Source organism: Meleagris gallopavo, chromosome 3 (genome assembly GCF_905368555.1).
Source record: "Meleagris gallopavo chromosome 3, MGAL_WU_HG_1.1, whole genome shotgun sequence".
Lineage (NCBI taxonomy): Eukaryota > Metazoa > Chordata > Aves > Galliformes > Phasianidae > Meleagris > Meleagris gallopavo.
The window spans coordinates 9,554,706-9,574,157 of NC_139406.1; the positions used below are offsets into that span (position 1 = coordinate 9,554,706).

The following is a 19,452-nucleotide window of genomic DNA, read 5'->3' on the forward strand; positions in this document are numbered from 1 at the left end:
CCTCCTCTCCACCCACTTTTTTTTTTTTTTTTTTTAAATACACACAATTATGTACAGAGATAAGACAAGCTAACATGTTCAAATTACTATCTGCCTCCCACTGATGTACTTTAATTTACTGGTTATATGCTACTTTTAGCAGCTGTTTCAGTGTCTTTAACATGCAAAATACTGCCTTTCCAGAAATGCTCTGATAGAAACACTGAGTTTGCCAAAGAAACCTGCAGAGGTGCTCACAGGTAATGAAGAAAACATGCTTAATTTTTATGAAAATTTCCATGTTGAAGAGGATTTGGCTCCCCTGTAAGTCTCTAAGTGCAATCAGCTTCTAAGCTGCATGGGTTTCCTGCATGAAAATTCTTTACCATACCTCACCTAAAACCTAGGAACTCCCCACACATGCCAGTGGGAAGGGCAGAAAAATGGCCATGTTGTAAAATGTTCCTCTCCTCTCCACAATTGCTTACAGCTTCCATTTCTAGCAGTTTTCTCTCTCCTACCATAGAGACAAAGACCATGATTCATTTCTACTTTATTCGTCTTGATCCAATTTCACCCCACAGTCTCCAATTACTGGTATAAAACTGGAAAAAACCTACTGTTAGGGCTGCCCAGAGACCAGAGTTCAATAGATACTTCTGGTACTTTAAAACATAACTGGGAAAAAAAAAATAACAAAACAAGAAAAAAACCCAAACATGCTTGGAGCCTGAATCATTGAAGTTATAAATTTCAGATTATAGTATTTACTAAACATTTTTCCCACTGGCACAAAGCCACTAGAGAGAAATGTTTTTAATATCTTTAAACTTTTACTAGTTCACACATAAAAATCTTCTGCATTTAACTACTTTCCAGCGGTGAGTTGGACTGTTGTGGCTCATTATCCAAGAAAGGAAACCTTTCCAGTCAGTAGAAGCTTTCCTTTCTTCAGCCTGTTTACACTGGGAAATCTTCACGTTGGCATACTCCAAACTTTGCTGCTTTACTGACTCACCTCAGAGAGGGAAGCCAAAATCAATGCAGAGAATAGAGAAAGAGCCCCTGATACAACACCAATGATTTCAGGCAACAAAACCATTCAGAAAAGAGGAAAAAAAAAACCCAAAACCAAGGAGATGAAACAAGCCTTTTCCATACAGGTGAACCCCATGTTACATTTTAACATGCTGCATTCATTCCAGAAACTTCTTTCACAGTACCATTTTGTGCTTTGTTCTTTGAACCACTGGAACGTGGCAACTTTACCTATTGCCTTTGAGCAGTGAATTGTGAAGAGCAAACATCGAGCTGGGGTTCCTCCTTGTTTGCATTCTGCTCACATGTCTCTTCGTTTCCCACTGCTGAAAGAACTGCCTTCTTTGTGGCAGTGATTAGTAGTGGTGCAACAACGTGAGCTCTCATTAAACACAACCAGGTTCTGGGGGCAAAACCAGGGGTTGCTGATGAAGTCGCTTTGTCTTTGTAAGATTTGCAGACACAGCCACCCCAGCAGAATGCTGCACATTGCTCCGAAAAGGGTTGTGACTGTGTGAGAAGAGGTGAGGGATAACAGCACTGCTTTTCTGCTATTATTTATAAATTGCATTGTGATAATACTTGGAGCTGCCTGTCCGGTCAGCGTTAAAATTGCAAACCATCTGATAAAACATCTTCTGAACAATGGTCACAAACCCCAGAAAACTGGCAGCCCAAACTGTGGTTCTCCAAGGATCTTGGTATACCGCCAAGCTTTTAAGCAAGAAATCAATCACATTTTTCTTTCTTTCTTCCTTTTCTTTCTTCCTTTTTTTTTTTTTTTTTTTTTTGAGAATTACTTTGTTAATTTATTTTCTTTTCCAATTTTCGTTTAAAATGGAATATTAACTTCCCAAAGGACTGTCGATGTTCTCTTCTAGAAAAGCCACTGAGAGAATTAATGGGCATGAACAGGACGGGGAAGTTAGTTTTTGTCTTCATCCAGGACAGCTTCTACGATGACACTACTAGACTCTTCCTTGAGGGCACCAGCCATTCCATCATTCCATTACCAGGTCAAACTGGAGATCAGTAACACAGAGCTGTCTTCTGACAGCATCCTCATCATCCTGGAAAATGGCTGAAATGCTACTGCCTGAGTCACCGAAATAAAATGAGGCAAACTCTGGAGGTCTTAGATCACAGTACCTATCGTGCCTTTCATTTCTTTTTTCCTGCCTTCTAAACCTTGCTCGTACAATCTGAGATGCCATTTAAACTTTAAATGGTCATTTCTCACTGTATGTTCTTCCTATGTAACAACCTCGAGGGAAACCTGTAAATCAGCCTCAAGCAGAGCTTCAAAACTCTTCACCTTCACTGTGCCAGCACACTTCATTCAAAACGTCAGCAAGAAAGAATGAAGAAAAATTGATAACTATGGTTCTTTTGTGGAAGAAGCAGTATAAATGTACCTGACAGCTGCCTATTACAGCATTTAAGAACTCTTAAAGTGTTTAAAAGGGTGCTGTCAAAATATTTTTCAGAATATTATTATATATTACTTATATTCTAAACAGAATTTGTTTGTTGATAAAATTTATTCTTCATGAAGCACACAACAGCTTTGTTATCAGAGCATTTCTACTAATAGGCCATTCTTTAAAAATAAAACAAATGCGAGTCAATGACAAAACTAAAGAGAGACTCGACTCGCCTTCCTTAGAACAAAATGCTCAACTATACACGATTCTTTTTAATAATTAAGCACTACTTAAGTACATCTCATATAACACATGAGGAAGCAGGCTGAAAAAGGGGACATGCTAATATGGAACCAGTACTTCAGTTCACTTACAGCACTAGCACCAAGTCACATATCTATTTATCTGTAATGTGTTATACAGAAAATAAAGTTTTGACCTCCAATATGAATGCTAGTGAAATCTCTCACTGATATCAAGATGTCCCAGATTTAACTCTAATGCTCTTTTGGCCGTAAGGGTTTCTGGATATCATCTCAAATCTTCCTGTAATTCTGAAACTACTTCTTCTTCTTACACAGTTTCTCATCTTGCAGCTCTTTTCCCCACTGACAACTCTGTGTTTTAGCAAAACATTTAGCAAACACAAGAACATCCTGCTGTGACCTTTAACAGCATTGGTCTTCATCACTCAACATCACCAAGACTACATTTTTTCCCAAGGCTGTGGTATGCTTCCTCTAGAGTGACTGCACGCCCTATGGGTCTTAATTCCCAGCCTGATGCCCAGAAAGATTTTCTGAGAGCAGACTGCAAGATTAAGGCAAGCAATAATTATAATTACTCTTACCTCCCAAATCGTTTATACATGTTTATACGAAATAGGCAGCCTCTGAGTGATTCTGGAGGAACACTGCTCCATGGCCTCCAATTTTTCTGAACCTCCAGGTTCAGAAGAGAAGCATAGAAACAAGCATACCCAATGCACGACAGAGGAGAAAGAAGAGCACAAAACCACACTGCAGACCAAGGCTCTCCTTACTGAGCTTTATGGCTTCGATAGGTGAGCCATCGCAGGCTAGCACTTGATCCATTAGACATGGACACCCACTGCCATACTACAGGGCCAAGTGTTGCATTTACCAATTCACAGAGGCATATCAATTATGCAGGAAAGTCAAATTCAACACAAATCACCGTATGGTCCAGTAATGAAATCCTGCTGATATCTGTGCAGCCCTAAGGTGGTTAATGAAATAAACTACATTTGACTCTGGAATTACATAGTTTTATGTACATCACAAGCATTACCCTGAATATATTCCATTGCACAAGATTTAATAGCATTTTTGGATTTATATTGATCTAAGAAGTTGTCAGTATTTAAATGGAAGCTGCAATTCTGTTTTAAACTTCATTATTTTTGGCATTATTTCACACTGTCAACTAACCTAGGTGGGAGAAAGGGAAGTGGTACACTGTTCCTCCCACACTAAATTATCAGCAATGGTGAAAAATATCTTTACTACGTATCCATGGACACCTGTTCACTCAAAGCACTCTCTTATAACAGAAAATACCAGCAGACTTTTAAGGCAAAATATGCAATTATGATCTGAAATTAACCTGTTTTAAGTTGTGAATGTTTAAAAAAATACTTATACCAGAACTACTTTTGTTATATCCTATGTACTTAAAAAATAGCCATACGCATTTCTGCCATAATAAATACTTCATATACAGATTTAAATCCAGGAACTAATTTCCATGAAAAGAGATAAATGTTTATGAAGAGGTTTCTTAATGGAATTAGTTTGGATCTCTTTAGTGGTTTGATCCAGCGTAACAGAAATAAATAAGCACATATATTATACATGTCAGGCATATTGCATTCTCCAAACTACGAAGTACCATGATTTCCAAAGCAAATCCTCTGTAAATGATAAATATACATCAGGCATAGGTTAAGTACCTTGGTTAAGCTGTTCTTCCACTTGCTTGAATAGACCAGTATATCCGACCTGGGATGAGTAGTTCTTGCTTGGGTGTACAGTGGTTTTTCCACTTTCTGTTTCGAGTTGAGGAGAGAAAGAGCTACCTTTGTTGACAAACCTAGTGGATTGGGATTGCTGGGACTAATGGTCCACGTAGAATAGGCTGAAATCTTCTGATCATTTTGCAGCAGGTGTAATGGTTTCCTCTTCAAGAGATAACACCAGGTAAAACTTGTTGAGGTCTTGAGGCTTGGAAATGACAACCTCTGCATTTCTCCTGCATTCATCACAGCTAGCGTAGTCAGTAGCTTTGCTTGGCCCTGGCTATTGATCAGCTCACTCTCATGACTATTACCTGGGGACCTTCTTTCTTGACTGCTGCTTACTGCCTTTACAATAGAACTCTGACTACTCACTGGAGATGGTTCAGATGGTTTTCTAACTACAAACACTGGTGATGCTGAAGACTTAAGGTCTTCTGATTCTGATGATACCTTCAGAGTTTCTGAAACACCAGTTTCAGATGAATGACGGTTAGGCAACAGCAGGTCTGAAGCACTGGCTTTGCTGCTTTTTTCATGCTGTGCAACACCATCAGGATCTAAGAGGTGATTTTCGAGAGGTTCTGTGGTGCAAACCTGTCTCACCAAAACAGGTTTCTTTTGTTTACCAATAGGGTCATTAGATCGAACATTCAGTGGATGCAGTGGCCTAGCTTCTGTCATGCATGCAGCTCCACTTTCATCTTTAACACGTTTTTGCTGTTTTTCCATGGCAATATCTAAACTGTTGGCTGGGGAAAGCATTCGTTTACTTGAAGCCGTAGCTTCTTGTTGAGGGAAGAGTCCACTCACTGGCACTTTCTGAATAATATTCAAAGAGCTTGACAAGGGTGAGTTTCTGGTTGCACTTTCTGGTAGTGGATTTTCAAATTCAAATGAATTTGGCAAAGTCCTCTTATGATCTTTGTGAGATTTTGGCAGCTGAGCTTTGCCTTCAAGTGTTGGCAATGTCACAGCATTTGTTTTGCAGGCAGATTGGCTTACCTGATCCTGAGTCACTAAAATGTGAGGAAGGGGTGTAACAGTTGCAAAGCCATACGATGGCATACTACTGTGAATACGGACAGGAACTACAAAAGGAGGAATCTGATGTAACTGACTGCTGCAGTTGTTAGGGATAATCTGTTTCAGAGGAGGCACAGAGTATGGGTTAGACATACTGTCGGATAGTTTAGCCTGCAACTCAAAAGAGGGCATGTTCTGGTCCACCCCAACGTGACTTGAGACTGCCTGACTCGATAGATTATTTTTTAGCAATTTTGAAGGGTATGGCTGACCTATATGCAATGTTTTAACTTGGAGTTGATATTTTGGAGCAAAGCAATCTCTCTTCTCATCAGGATGACAAGACAGTGTGTTCGTATTCACTTGCCCCCCTTGGGCTGATTTTTTGGTAGAGGTCTGAGAAAGCTGATGCATTGAAGATGTTTGTCCTTGATTATTCAAAACATGATCTAGAGGCTGCTGAACCAAAGACATATTACCTGGGTTGCAATTTTGAATTGCTGAGTGAGGTCGTGAGTGTGTTTGCGAATGCTGAGTACTTGAAGGAAACTTCACCAAGGATTTGCTGGAGGTCTGCAGCCTGTGAAATGGCACATCAGTAGCATGGGCTGTCTGAAATGAAGAAGTTGATTTCACTGGATGACCTTCTGGAGCAATATTTAAAGATATCTGTCTCACAAATGGCCCCCTCCTTCTTTCTAGCAGAGGCACATGTCCAGTAACTCCATTTCCAGATGACAGTTTTGGAGCAGCTATCTCTGTGAGCGAAGCAGGTTTTGATGGAGATATGTTTCCACAATCAAAAGACTTACTCCTGTAGTCTACCTCCATTGAGGGCTGTGTGCAGCTGATCTGCTCTGATGCAGCACGCCTCATTTCCCTATAATGAGAGCCAGGCACGCCCAGAACGTGAGAGCCAGCAGGAATCATAAGGAATTCTGCTGACTTATTAACAAGCTCTGTTTTGGAAGAATTGTCCACCTTTGAAATTTCGTCTTTATCAAGTGAAGCTGAAAAACTGGAGGCATGAGACAAACTACTTTCTCGACTCAGACTTCTCGAAAGCGTGGAGTCAACACTGGATTCAGCAGATGAATGCTCCATTTCGGCCAAGCGAATTCTTTTCTTCTTTGGTGGGAGTTTTTCTGTTGGCAACTTAGACAGTGTTTCACTGCGCTGTGGCCAGTTAAATCTTTCTGTCTTTTCTTGATCGCTGCATTGGTTTTCTTGGTCCCTGTCTGGTTCTTCTGTGACCAGTATCTCAGGAACCTGGATGTTATGCTGGCGAACAAGTCTTGATGGCTGCACTGGGATGCTTCTCTCATTAGAAACTATTTGGCTTCCCTGCACTTCCCCTCTAGCTGCTTCTGATGACAGTGGCTGATGATGCTGGGAAGTATTCAGATGCGAGTGTCTATCCTCTTGGACTGCAAGTGTGTTCAAAGAGAGGTGTTTTGCAACCTTGTTGGGCTCTTGAGATGAAACTGGTGATACTCTTTCAAAGGATTCAGATTTCTCAAACGAGCTATTTCTGCTCAGTGAATTGGTGTGCTGTATTACTGAAATGCCAGTCCCTTGTCTTTTCAATTCCACCTTTTCTTGCATAACTGAACTTGTCTGCTTTTCAGCGAGCGGAGACATCTTTGTCTCGGCAGTCAGATCTGTGCCTTGAGCCACAAGCTGAATCTGTGAACTCTGAAGTAAAAGGTTGCTTGGTTGTTGCGAACCTAGTACAGTTGCACTGTGTTTTGACAGACTGGAAGAATTTGCTGGCTTACTTTGGCTTTCAGCATTCTTTGATGGCATACTCGTGTCATTCTGCTGTGGGTCATCATCATCTCCCACACTTTTCATTTTCCTTCTTTTCCTTATTTGGGGCGTCTGTTCCCAGACACCAGTTGAAGTAGTGACTCTGTAGTGCAGAATTTGAGGCTGTGTACTATTCGGAACAGTTTTATGCTCAGGCTCTCGGATTGCTGCTTTAGTTTTAGGTCCATGCAACTCTGAGCAGTAAAATTTCTTGTGGTTTTCAAAATTTTCCAGTTTTCTATACCTGTTTCTGCAGGTTTCACACTCAAACATTGTTCCTCGTACCTGAGGGGTCTTCTTTGTTTTTTCTAAACTTGGTGCCTGTGCCAGGGACTTGCTTCTCTGCAATAAAGAGTCGTTTGATAAATTACATCCCAGATAACTTTCTTCTACAGATCGCGCTGGTCCAAGAACTTGGCTTTCACCAGTAGAAGAATCTTCTATTGCTGCCTGTCTAACAAGAGTCCGAGGATGTCCACCCTGGTTCAGTGGAGCAGCAGGTCCAGATACAAAAACGTCATCGTATAAAGAACCAATTTTATCATCAAATGACTGACTTCCTCGAAGTGGATGAGATGGTGGTATTACATTTGGAGGTACTGCTGAATAACTGGTAGTAGGCATGGAATTACTCCGTGTAATAGGCAAACAGTCAAGAGATGGTACAGAGAGAAGAAAAACTTGCTTTGATTTTTCAGTGGGTGTGAAAGGGGACTTTGGTATATCAGAGCTTGAACTAGTTCTTCTTCCCATAGGCTTTAAATCAAACTGGAAAGAATCCTTAAATATGTAGGATTTCGGTGAATCTATGCTTCCTCTTCTTGAAAGAGATGTTCTTCTTGGTTTCACGCTATCTAACTGTTTGTCATCCACAACGGCTTCATTATCAGAAATCAACTTTGAGATACGCTCCTCGAGGGTTTTTGTTGCCATGGGAGGTCGCATTTGGCCAGAAAGAATTAAATTCTTCTCAGCACAAACGGTTTGCACGACTGATGCTACCACTCCACTTGCTCGTGGCACAGAAGGCAAACTCTTATTTGAGTCCTTCTCAGAGGTCAGCAGTCCTCTTACGAAAGGAGCTGGTGGGCTCATTGTTTGATCAGCACTTTCAGAACGAGAGAAATAACCAGAATCGGTACTACCTAAACTTCTAGGGCTCAAAAGACATTTTCCTTGCTGCTCTTGGGAACAATCTGTTGCCTGCTGTCTCTGAAGCTGAGCATGCACTGCTCCTACTGCAGATCCCAGCTGCTCCTCTAATGAGCCCATTTCTGTTTTCTGATGTTGCTTTATGTCACTGTCTTTGAGTGATGCCGTATGTGTTAAATTTGACTGAAGATCTGTTGCTTTAAAATCTCCTTTTCTCTGCGTTGCTGCAAGCTCAGGTGCTGGGTCTTTTACTTTGGGGCTATCGGCCCTTAATGGAGAAACGCTTACAGGGTGAACTACTACTTTTGGTAAAGCTGCCCTTACTTGTGGTTCTGTATCATGTAATGAAGAATCACCTGGTATACAGTCTGGATTGCTTAGCGGAATAGGGCTTTCTTTCTGTAACGTTTCTGCACTTGAAATGACTTTCACTATTTGTGCAGGTTCCAGTTCCTGATCGTCCTGTCTTTCATCAGCAGTACCTTCATCTTCACTTTCTCCACTTTCTTCTACGTCTGAATTAATGCTAAGTGCTTTGTCTGAGTCATGAGATAAAAAGAGACCAGCAGATTCTGGTTGTAGGACAAGTCCAAGTTTGATGGCATGTGCATGAGATTTTTTGTGCTTGTACAGATTGCTTTTGGTTTTAAATGAAAATCCACATGTCACACAAGGATAAGGTCGTTCTCCAGTATGGGATCGGATGTGCTTTTGGAGAACACTGGGCTTGGCACAGGCCCGATTGCAATATTCACAGACATACTTCCCCAGCTTTTTAGGCTTCTGGTCTTTTAGGAGGTTACATATTTGTTCCACACCATGGTTTACAACTGATGCTATCTGGGCTGAATTATACACGGGACCTATAGACAAATGTGTTGAACTAGATGTGTTAATTGACAAAGGTGAAGATGAACTTGCTACTAACTGGTTTTGAGGAAAAACCTGAGTCACTGTGGAAGATGAGGTGTGAATGCCAGACGAAGTTACTGCTATGCTGTATATCTGCTGGAGCTTGGGGTTTTCTTGGCTCTGCTGCTGCACCACAGATCCAGCAAAACTTGGACACACAACAACCTGGTGATTCTGTTGACTGGTTTTAGTAACAAGATCCTGCGAAGGAGAAATGGTCTGGACCTGTGCTTGTCCACTCTTGGCTGCTGTTGCTACATGCATGTTGTTTAATGTACACGGGAAATAACGAGGTCCAGCTGCAAACTCATTTTGTGACAAAGAGGACTGATTCTGGATGCTCACTGTATTGGACACGAGACTAGCAGAGGTGCTTACAGTTTTATTTGGTCTCAGTTTCTCTACCTGCATCCCATATGGGGGACACTCTTGTGCTAAGGTGTTCAGTTCAGGCTCCATAGCTTTCAATAAGACATCAAAAGCAGTACGTGTACATGGGGATGATGTACTACCATCAGCAAAAGTAATACATTCATTACTGTCAGTCTTTGTTTTACTTGATAAGGACTTGGAGAGAGACGACTTCTCTGGCAAGCTTAATTGGTTCACATCAGAATCCTCCACTGCCTTCTTACTCAAGTCTAAGGACTGATGTGTTGATGAAAGCTTTGTCCGCATTGGTATCTCAGATTTGGTTGTTTCAGTGCTTATCTCGCTACTAAGCACTCCCCCATTTTGTTTGGTACACTGATTTCCATTTTGCACAGGTAAGTGATCCTGTGCTGTGGCATGTTCTGAGGCATTCTGAAGAACTTTCAGAGGTGAAGGGTCTGTATTTTGTTTAACCTTGGCTTCCGTAGGGTTTCTCAAAGGCGATTTTGGTATTTTTTTTAGATGGTTTTCAGTCACAATTTTTTTTCTTTTCACACCCTTAATTGTGTCTTGGTTTCCTCTAGTACCAGAATCTGTAATTTCTGTTAAAACACAAAGAGAGCAAGAAAGAATATTAAAATGGAATAATGCAGCTATATTTTTATTTATACAATTTTATCATCTCTAAACTTCAACTGTAAGAGCAGTTCACAGAGAAAGCCCTGGGGCAACAGGACCAATATCTTGCCTTCAGTGTTTCTGTAACTGTAAATGTATCTTACCAAAAGTCTATTTTGTTTTCATCTAGTAAGTGTAATGTTTACTGATGTTGTAAGACATTACAAAAGTAATTCACTATAGGATAGGCTCCAAAAATATCTAAAAGAAAGGCTACTGAAAGAATATTTTGGTATTCATAGCAATTCTTTTTCAGATGAAGTAAAAAGAAATCTCTCTTCTGCACTTGCTCAACAATTGAAACCACTGCAGAAGGAAAATGAAGAACCAAGACACAGATCCATTTTCATGTTGTATTTGTCACCTTTTCTGTCTATATGTTGCACTACTCAAGGACTGCAGACATCTTCCTCGTGGTTATATTTGTAAGTAGATTTATCATGGAAATGACACAAACCACCCACACCATCTGTCAGATACTGTATTTCAGACCTCCAGTTACTGAACTTCAATAGCATTTCAGATGAGCAACGACGGCAGATAAATAAAATCAGTCACACTTCAATGATTTTTTTATTTGTGCATCATGAAACAAAATAAACTCAATTTGAATTATTTCATTACTTGCTACACTTGTTGCTGATCTTAAGCAGGTATGCACAAAGGGCTTCAGGAATGTAGCGAAGAGCAAACAATTTGAAATAATATTCAGCAGAATGATTTTGTAGCTAGTAGATGTATTTCTAAAGAGCCCAACCTCCCTGTAACAAAAAATACACTCAGACTCAATTTCAGAGTTGATTTTTATGAACTTCTTTTTCAGTAGCTACCTGGCATCACATACCTCTAAATATGATGCTGCTAAGATAAACAATCTGTCAGTTTATTATGTTTAACCTACTTCCCAGCATACAAACACTTGATCAGAGCCACTGTCTTAGCTAGCAGAAAAAGCTAAATATTAAATGGGTGTAAATCCATTTTATCCAACTTTTATAACTGTTTGGCTGTTAGCCAGAAAACATATTTGTCTGATTGCCAGAGTTCAATGCAAAGTAAGGATCTGATGTAACGAGAAGTCTGATACCTCTGAAATATTCAGCTGCACACATACTTTGGGAAGCAGTACTAACTCCATGTAGCATGGTTACTTGCACACGGAGGTACTCAGGTACAGAGGTTTATGTGCACTCCTAGGTAAGAAAAGCCTTACGACTACATACAAGTGGACAGATTCTCCCAGTTAACTTCTCAAGCAGATTCATGGAGAAAATTCAAATTTCCCGGTACCAATCCACCCTACAACTCCCTTTCAGTGGCACAGAGTATCCTCTTGCAGAAACACCAGCTGGCTTCAATACATGGTGGGAGGAAAGCCAACACACAATGTGCATCTGACAAGAGATACTGGTGCTGATGAATCCAGCATGAAATTCCAGCTCCATTTAAAGAAAACTCAGGCAATGTCTAAAGCCTGCCTAGGAATGAGAAAAGAAAGTGACCAGTGATAAGAAGATGACATGACTACTTGGTGCAAAAACATAACCTGACTGGACTATGTGCTAAGGCCAGGGCTTGAGAAGCTCGAAATCTGGTTTTCAACTCATTGCCAACTTAACGTACCCACGCATTCAGGTAGAGCAAATGGCTATTGAGATGATCTCCCAGCAAACAGAGTGATTAATGAATAAACATCATACGTAACGCAATGCACACATGGAAGTCCTGTGGAACCTGACCTGTTGCTTTCCCAGCCCTACCAGTGGAAATTTAACCGTGAAGAGTGAGACAGGGCTTTGTCACATTCTGCCATCATGTAAGAGAGGTGCTAGAATCCCTCTCTAGAAATACTACCTCTGAAATCCTGGCTGTGAGGAATTCACGCTCATCTCGTGCACGCAGGAAGAAATTTCTGTACTGATTGTTCATTTAACCACTAAATGAACTTTGCAGTTATTGCTTTAGCACCAGAACTTATGTGTATTAGCCTGGATTTAGCAAATTCAAAGCAGAGCTGTCTTCCATCACAATGTTTTGTACTTTCCACCACTTCCCAACTAAATGTGTGTCTTACACTAATATTATTAGTGGCAATTTCTTTAAAATTGGTGATAGTCTATTGCATCTGTTTTTACAATAACAACAAAACCAATTTCACATGAATCAGAGAGAAAACAGCAAGATAATTCTATAAAAAGGTGCTTTTAGCCATGGCTTGGTGATGTCTTAAAGTATGACCACATTAATTGACTGTAAGTAATTTGGTTCCTTCTATGCACAGGCTGCAGTTTTTTATCCTGTCACCTCACGCCCCCACAGCCATCATCACATTGCTGGTGTTGGTGCTGGACTGAGCTCTTGGGGGAAAGCTGGGTGGATCACATATGGCTAGGAAGACAAAAGTGCCACAAACAGCGAGCATCCAAGCAGACATACACAGAGAGACTAAGGTGTTCTGTAATGATATAATTGAACAATCAAATGATGTGCTTCTCCCTCAGCTTGTTAAATAGCATGCCTGGGCTTCAGTGCTACAGTGCGGAGGAAAAAGCACACTTTAAAAGCACCACGATGGAGACTGGAAGCCATGGCTGAAGGATGTGGTGTGGCTTGAAAAAGCCTAAAAAACAGTATTAAAAAAAAAACAAAACAAAACAAACAACAACGACCTTCTACCTTCAATCTCCCAACTAAGCAATTAAAAACATGAGTCATTATGAAAATAACACCAGCATTTTCTGTAATCTATTTACTGCTTTACTTTTTTTAAAAAAGTATCATTCAATCATGCAAACTCATAAAAATTATTCGAAAAAGAAACAAAAAAAATATGGGAAAAGGCAAGTTATGCACTACATATAGTAATATTCACTTATTTTAGTCTTCATAAATTCGTAACTGTGCTCTGTCTGTACCTACCAAATTCCAGTCTACGGAAATGATGAGAATTAGTTTCTTATTTCTACATCTTTCGAGATTCTAGAGATGTGGTCTCATCTTTACTTCATTATGTCTGTCCATAAAATCCTGTTACATATACTTTCTTTACAATGGCTTTGCAAAGCTTAATGATAATACAAGCACTGTGCTGAACTTTACTCCTTGATAGCTCAGAAATACTTACTGTTAAAGGAAATATGGTCTTCATGTTTGCTAGCAATCAAAATTCTAGCATATTAAAAAAAAAACCAAAAACAAAAGGAACACCTGACAACATATTTTCACCTATTTTTAATGTTTTGTTCCTTCTAAGTCTTCTTTTAGTATTTCCCTTTTAAGCTGAAGATATTCCATTATGCACTTGATAACCTGCAGCTAGATGGCTGCAGAAAGATCAGCTGCATCAGTATTTCCACAGGAGATAAAAGAAGTGGCAGAAAGCACGGGTCCCAGAATGCTGAACGTTCCTGTGCCTTTGGGAGGAGCCACAGGAGGCCGATGCCAGGGTCACAAACCAACAAGGTGAAACTAAACAAAGGCAATGCAAAACAACCTGACCTGAAAGAGGGGGTGGGGGGAAGCTGATTTCCTTTTCTTACTCTTTCCCACTCCACGCTCTGCTTGCCTCCCCTTGCACTCACGAAGCCCTTCAGCTGGTGGTGAAGCTGCTACAGCAATTCTCCTTTTTAGGTGGTGAAATGGTTTTGTTGCCAAGTGCTGTCACTTCAATCAGATGTCTAAAATGCATCTTATTCATATCATCAAATAGGATCAGGTCACCCAGTCTAAGAGGAGAGGTAACAATGCCATTATGCATAACATATCACTTTTCAGATACCACAGCATCTCTTTCTCGCGCTACCTGGTTCTGCTTTGTTCTGCTTTGCTCTCAGGACTCTTAATTATTTTGCTTCAATATCAATTCTGCACTCAATGCAGAATGCACTCAAAACATTCCATAGTTCTAAACATGGCTTTGTTCATCTATAATTTCTCTACTGAACTTTGCTCTGTGCACAGGAAATAGAGCAAAAGAACACAAGTGATGGTGTCGATAGCAATTTAGAGAAGTAACTCATGCAGCAAATAAAGGAGAGGTATAATAAAGATCTGAGTTTTTCTTCTCTAGCATTTGCTGGTGAAGTAGGCATTGTCTTGACAAAATGATCTCAATGGTTTTGTTTAAGAAACTTTCAAAACTGCCTGTCTCAAAGCCTGTAAGTTATTATAACACCCACTCTCTTTCTTTCCCCTCCAGTAGAGTTCTGTGCTTGTACTTAAAGAACTGAAGCAAACCACCAAACTCCCTTTTTTTCCACCAGAACCCTCTGAAGCATTTAGCCAGCAACCACTACATATCCCTACAGACCAATGAATGGCACAATTTCCATCCCCTTTTGTGTTTACTTAATATTGCAGAATTTTTCAAATCATTGCATGCAAAGACCAGATTTTCAATATGTGTACCTAAATTTCAGAGCCTAAACCTGAACTTCAGCTCCCTAAAGCAAAATCAACCTCTTCAGAATGCGTTTAAATATTAATGAATTAATATTGTATCTTAAACACACAGCCAAAAGGTTGCTGACAATTAACAACAGTAGACACTCAAAGATGGAAGGCTCTTCAAAAGAGAGAGACTGTAACTAAGGATCTTATTCTCATTAAAGCTAAGCTTCCTGGTGCCTTAAAATATTCAAAGCATTCTTGTATTTGACATCTGATGCTTATTTAATTTTTATTTCAGTGAAACTATTGCAAAGCAGTCATAAATCACCCCACTGGGCCTGTTTCCATGAATAAGTAAAAGAACATAATTATGTGATAAAGAAGTAAGTCTAACCAGCAAATTTAAGGCCACCAGAACTTACATTAAACAGCAGGGCATAGCTAAGTTTTCATTATTATTATTTTTTATTATTATTAAATGACCTCTTTAGCTTCATACAAGCTAAGTACTGCTACAAGTATTTTTCCTGAAATTACAGTTTGTCTTAAGTGTTTAAAAAAAACCCAAAACACAACGTGATTACATATACTGCACACACTAACTATAAAAACATTCTCAGTCAACAGTAAAACGTGAACAAAATTAAGCCTAGCGCAATGCTTAATTTTAAGCACAGAGAGGATCTTAGAGTCAATTTTAAAGTCAATCACAGTTTACTTCAGGTGGCACACTTCATACTTGTTGGGACAGCCACAGGGCAGTTACTCACCATTTTAGAGGTCAGGGTGCAAGTCAATGAACTTGGGGCACTCAAAGGTGACATCTGCAAATCTGCCAGTAGGCTTAACCTATGCTAAAGAGCTTTTATGGCTGGGGACATCAGTTCAAGCATATAAGAGCAGAATCTCAAAATCCATTTATTCTGTATGCAAATCATAATTTGACATTAATTCATTTTAAAAAAAAGGGGAGGAGAGCTGACATTCGAACACTAAAGTAGTCTGATAAGGACTGGATCAAAGGTTCATCTATGCTGATGGCTGTCCTTTTGTTCACATCAGCAAATACTAGATAGATAGGTAAAAGTGAGTTTATGGTTTTGTACTGCTTGTAAACATATGATTTTTTTTTTCTTGGTATTTTTAAGAGACAACACTAAGCCCTGGGCTGAATTGTGGCCCACCAAAGGTACTACACTGAATCTCAACAAGGAAAAGGTTTCCCGGTCTTCTTTTAAAAGTCATTTCAATCCAAACTTGCATGCAGAAATAAGTCCTTCATTATCATATTTTTCCTTTGTTAACTAAAATAGTGAACATCCTGCCAACACAAGATTTAAGGAATGTGCAGCTATGCTAATATGGCATCAGCACTCACTGGAATAGTTCCCTTAAGCACAGTGACAGTATTAATTTCTGCAAAGTCAAATTAAATTTTAGCACTCCTTTCCATCACAGACTGATAAACTTATAATATGTGTATCTCAAGTTACACCAAGAAACCTAGTGCCTCTACCACTAAAATTTCCTCAAAAGCTAGTATTTCAGAAGATAATTCAGGTGAGAAGGGACCTCAACAGGTCTCTCATCCAACTTCTTGCTCACAGCAAGGCCAGCTCTAGGAGCCAGTTGGGTTGTTCAGGGCTTTGTCCAGTTGGATCTTGGAAATCTCCAAGGACAATGCTAGCACAACATCTGAGAGTAACCTTCAATCGCGTGGGGGAAAAAGTCAGTGATATTCCATGAAACACTCACAGTGTTGGCTACCAAAAGTAAGCAATAGTTAAGAACATGAAAATATTGTTTAACAATGTTTAGCATAAACTGTAGCTTTTCAACTATCTAATCTACTGCTCCGAATAATTCTATATTAATACACAACATTAATATAGAATACTAATTATATTAATATTTAACACAGGATCAATGATGTTAATACAGAATTAATTATATTAATATAATAAGCAAATTGTAACTTTGAAGATAACATTAGAGAAAGGGAGACACTTTTCTCACCTTGGAGTAACATCTTCCTGAAATACAAGGAAGCAATACTTTAAAATTGCATGAGGGAGAAAAGAGCTGGTGTGGGAGTGCTGAAAGAACTGACCAAACCTAAGCTACGTAGACACAAATGTTCCACTGGGTAACTGAAAACATAAGCATTTCTTCCATGATAATCAAGAACGTAAACCAACTGAGCAAAGTAAAGTGAGTGACAGGTTTAAACGTGCAGCCACAGAGGAAGGTGTACCGCAGGCTGCTCTGCACACACTAAATGAAACACTGTGCAACCACTAGCAAGTGCAGAGTGGATTAGGCTTAGGCATTGAGCAATAATACCTCAGCATAAAGAAAACAAGACATCTTTGCCTCAGGCACACAACTTGGACTTATCAGGAAGCTCTGCTGTGATATAGTTTCACCCAGCCTGAGAACCTGCCAACTTTTTTTTTTTTCCCCCCCTTGGGATAGGTTGAGAGTAAATGGCATGCTGCAATCCAGAGCTGCCTGTATGACAGCATCTTTTCAAGTCCTGTGGCTACTCACATCAAGAAAGGCTTGTTGGAGACAGATCTCAGGGGTGTAAGGACTCTATACTAACGACACTAAGAACATCTTCAAACCTTTTATGCAATTAACTTCTCGGCTTGGGTGAAGAAAATTAACAACCAGTATATATGCTGAATATTAGGAAAGAATTCTTCTCAGAAAGAACAGTAATACATTTGAATAGGCTGCCCAGGGAGGTGGTCACCATCCCTGGGAGTGTTCAAGAAACATGTGGATGGGGCCCTGAGGGGCACAGTTTAGTGGGCATGACAGTGATAGGTTGGCAGTTGGTCTAGATGATCTTAGTGGTCTTTTCCAAACTTAATGATTCTATAATACTGGAAAGAGTCCAGCGAAGGGTCATCAAGGTGATGAAGGGACTGGAGCACCTCTCTTAAGAGGAAAACCATCAAGAACAAATAGCAATAAACATCTGATCACTGAGGCAACACATGAGCTTCAGCTGAGAAAGGCCAACATCCATACGGGAACAGGAATGAAATGTAACTTATTAGTGTATCTGACCTGACTCTGACCAGTCACCAAAGTGAAAGCACATCATTTTTTTCCTAAAAAAGCTAATTTCCTGCCCAGCATGAAACACAGTAAATTAAACATAATGCCTGATATCAGTCAAGATTTCCCAACATTATATGTGTTATGGAAAAAAAAAAAAAAAAAGAGCAGAGATGAATCACTGTAAAATTTCACAAGACTCCGGCACTTCTTTGAAAGACAAACAAAAAGTAACAGAGGAACAGCAATCGCCTACCATACAACCAATGTTTCATGTGTAGCTATGCACACAAAATGTCAACACATGAACACTCAAGAAGGCCATGCACTAGTTTTCATTTAAACATGCTGAAATTAAAAAAAAAAAATACTTGCTATATTTCTAGCCCTATGGAGTTTATATACTGCTCTACATTTCAGCCATTTGACAGTTGGACTAAGTTTCCTAAACAGAAGCCTTAATTAACACTAAACTATGAAAACTAATCACCACTTAAATGCTGTTAAGGTAAAGCGTATCAACTGCTAGCAGGTGGAGAGACAATGTTGTGATAGCTGTTACCTGCAATTCCAGTCTGAGGAGTTCTTTGCTGGATAATCCGAAGACGTGAAAAAAGGTAGGATACCTTCCCCCATAGGCAAGTGAATGGGCTCTCAGACAAAGTCTAAGCAGAAGCCAGTTTCACCCAGTTATCCACAGAATAAAGATGTTTAAATATAACTAGTTGGCGAAAGTGTGTTGTTAGAAATGCCTGGGGGATAAGTATATGCTGGGGAAATATGAAATTTCCTGAGGGACATACAAAAACCTTCTTAGAACATTATTCAATGTTATGAACAGCTTTACAAATAAATTATGTTAGCAATTTAAGGATTATCAGTTATTACTGGTGAGATAGGTTTGGCTAATAAATCATTAGAGCAACTTCTACCCTAGCACATTAAGGCCATTAAAACAGAATTACAGAGCAGCTCATGAAACGACGACCAACGTATGGGTTATCAGCAAGCAGCCACAGTTAGCTGGTCAGATGAGATATTGAATATAAACTCCCCAAATATGAGTCAGAAGGGAAAAAAACAGAAATGAAAGGAGCAAGATGTTAACTACACTGTCTTTGCGCACAGTGATGTTCAAACAGAAAAATCTTCTTAGTCATATTCTATGCATTTCTTTGACATCGTCTTCCATTTGAAAAACAGGGATCAAATGAAGAAATTTCCATACTGCCTATAGCAAACGCAACGAAGAGCAGCAAAGAGCTCAAATTTGACAACAGTACTATCTAAAAATACAGGAAAGAGTAAGAGCTCTGGCAAAGTGAGTAGAAAAAAGCTTACATAACAGACCCTTCTTCTAGAGCTAAATGGTGTTGTGCACTTGACAAAAAAAACAGGAAAAGTTGATTTGCTGGAAATGTGGAAGCCAGGAATGTCCCAACCGTGGAAGCTCATTCCTCTGTGCCAAAAGTGGGAAGGATGATCTTCCTTCCAGGGAGCGTTTGCTTTGGAGGTCTTCAATCGTCAAGCTCATTGAATTGCTCAAAGCTCCTTCCCCATCCTGTCTTG

The 19,452-nt window shown here is 39.7% G+C and overlaps 1 protein-coding gene across 4 annotated transcripts in view; it reads right to left on the reverse strand.

The window, feature by feature from the left end:
- Positions 1–19,452, reverse strand: part of HIVEP1 (HIVEP zinc finger 1) — a 116,189-nt gene that overhangs the window by 25,787 nt on the left and 70,950 nt on the right. For all 4 annotated transcript variants that reach the window (XR_014882291.1, XM_085220199.1, XM_085220198.1 and 1 more), the window contains one exon: positions 4,414–10,349. Coding sequence is in view for 3 of the 4 variants with exons in the window: in XM_085220199.1 (XP_085076325.1) it covers positions 4,414–10,349 (5,936 nt within the window). In the remaining variant the exon portion in view is untranslated. The remainder of the gene's footprint in view (positions 1–4,413; positions 10,350–19,452) is intronic.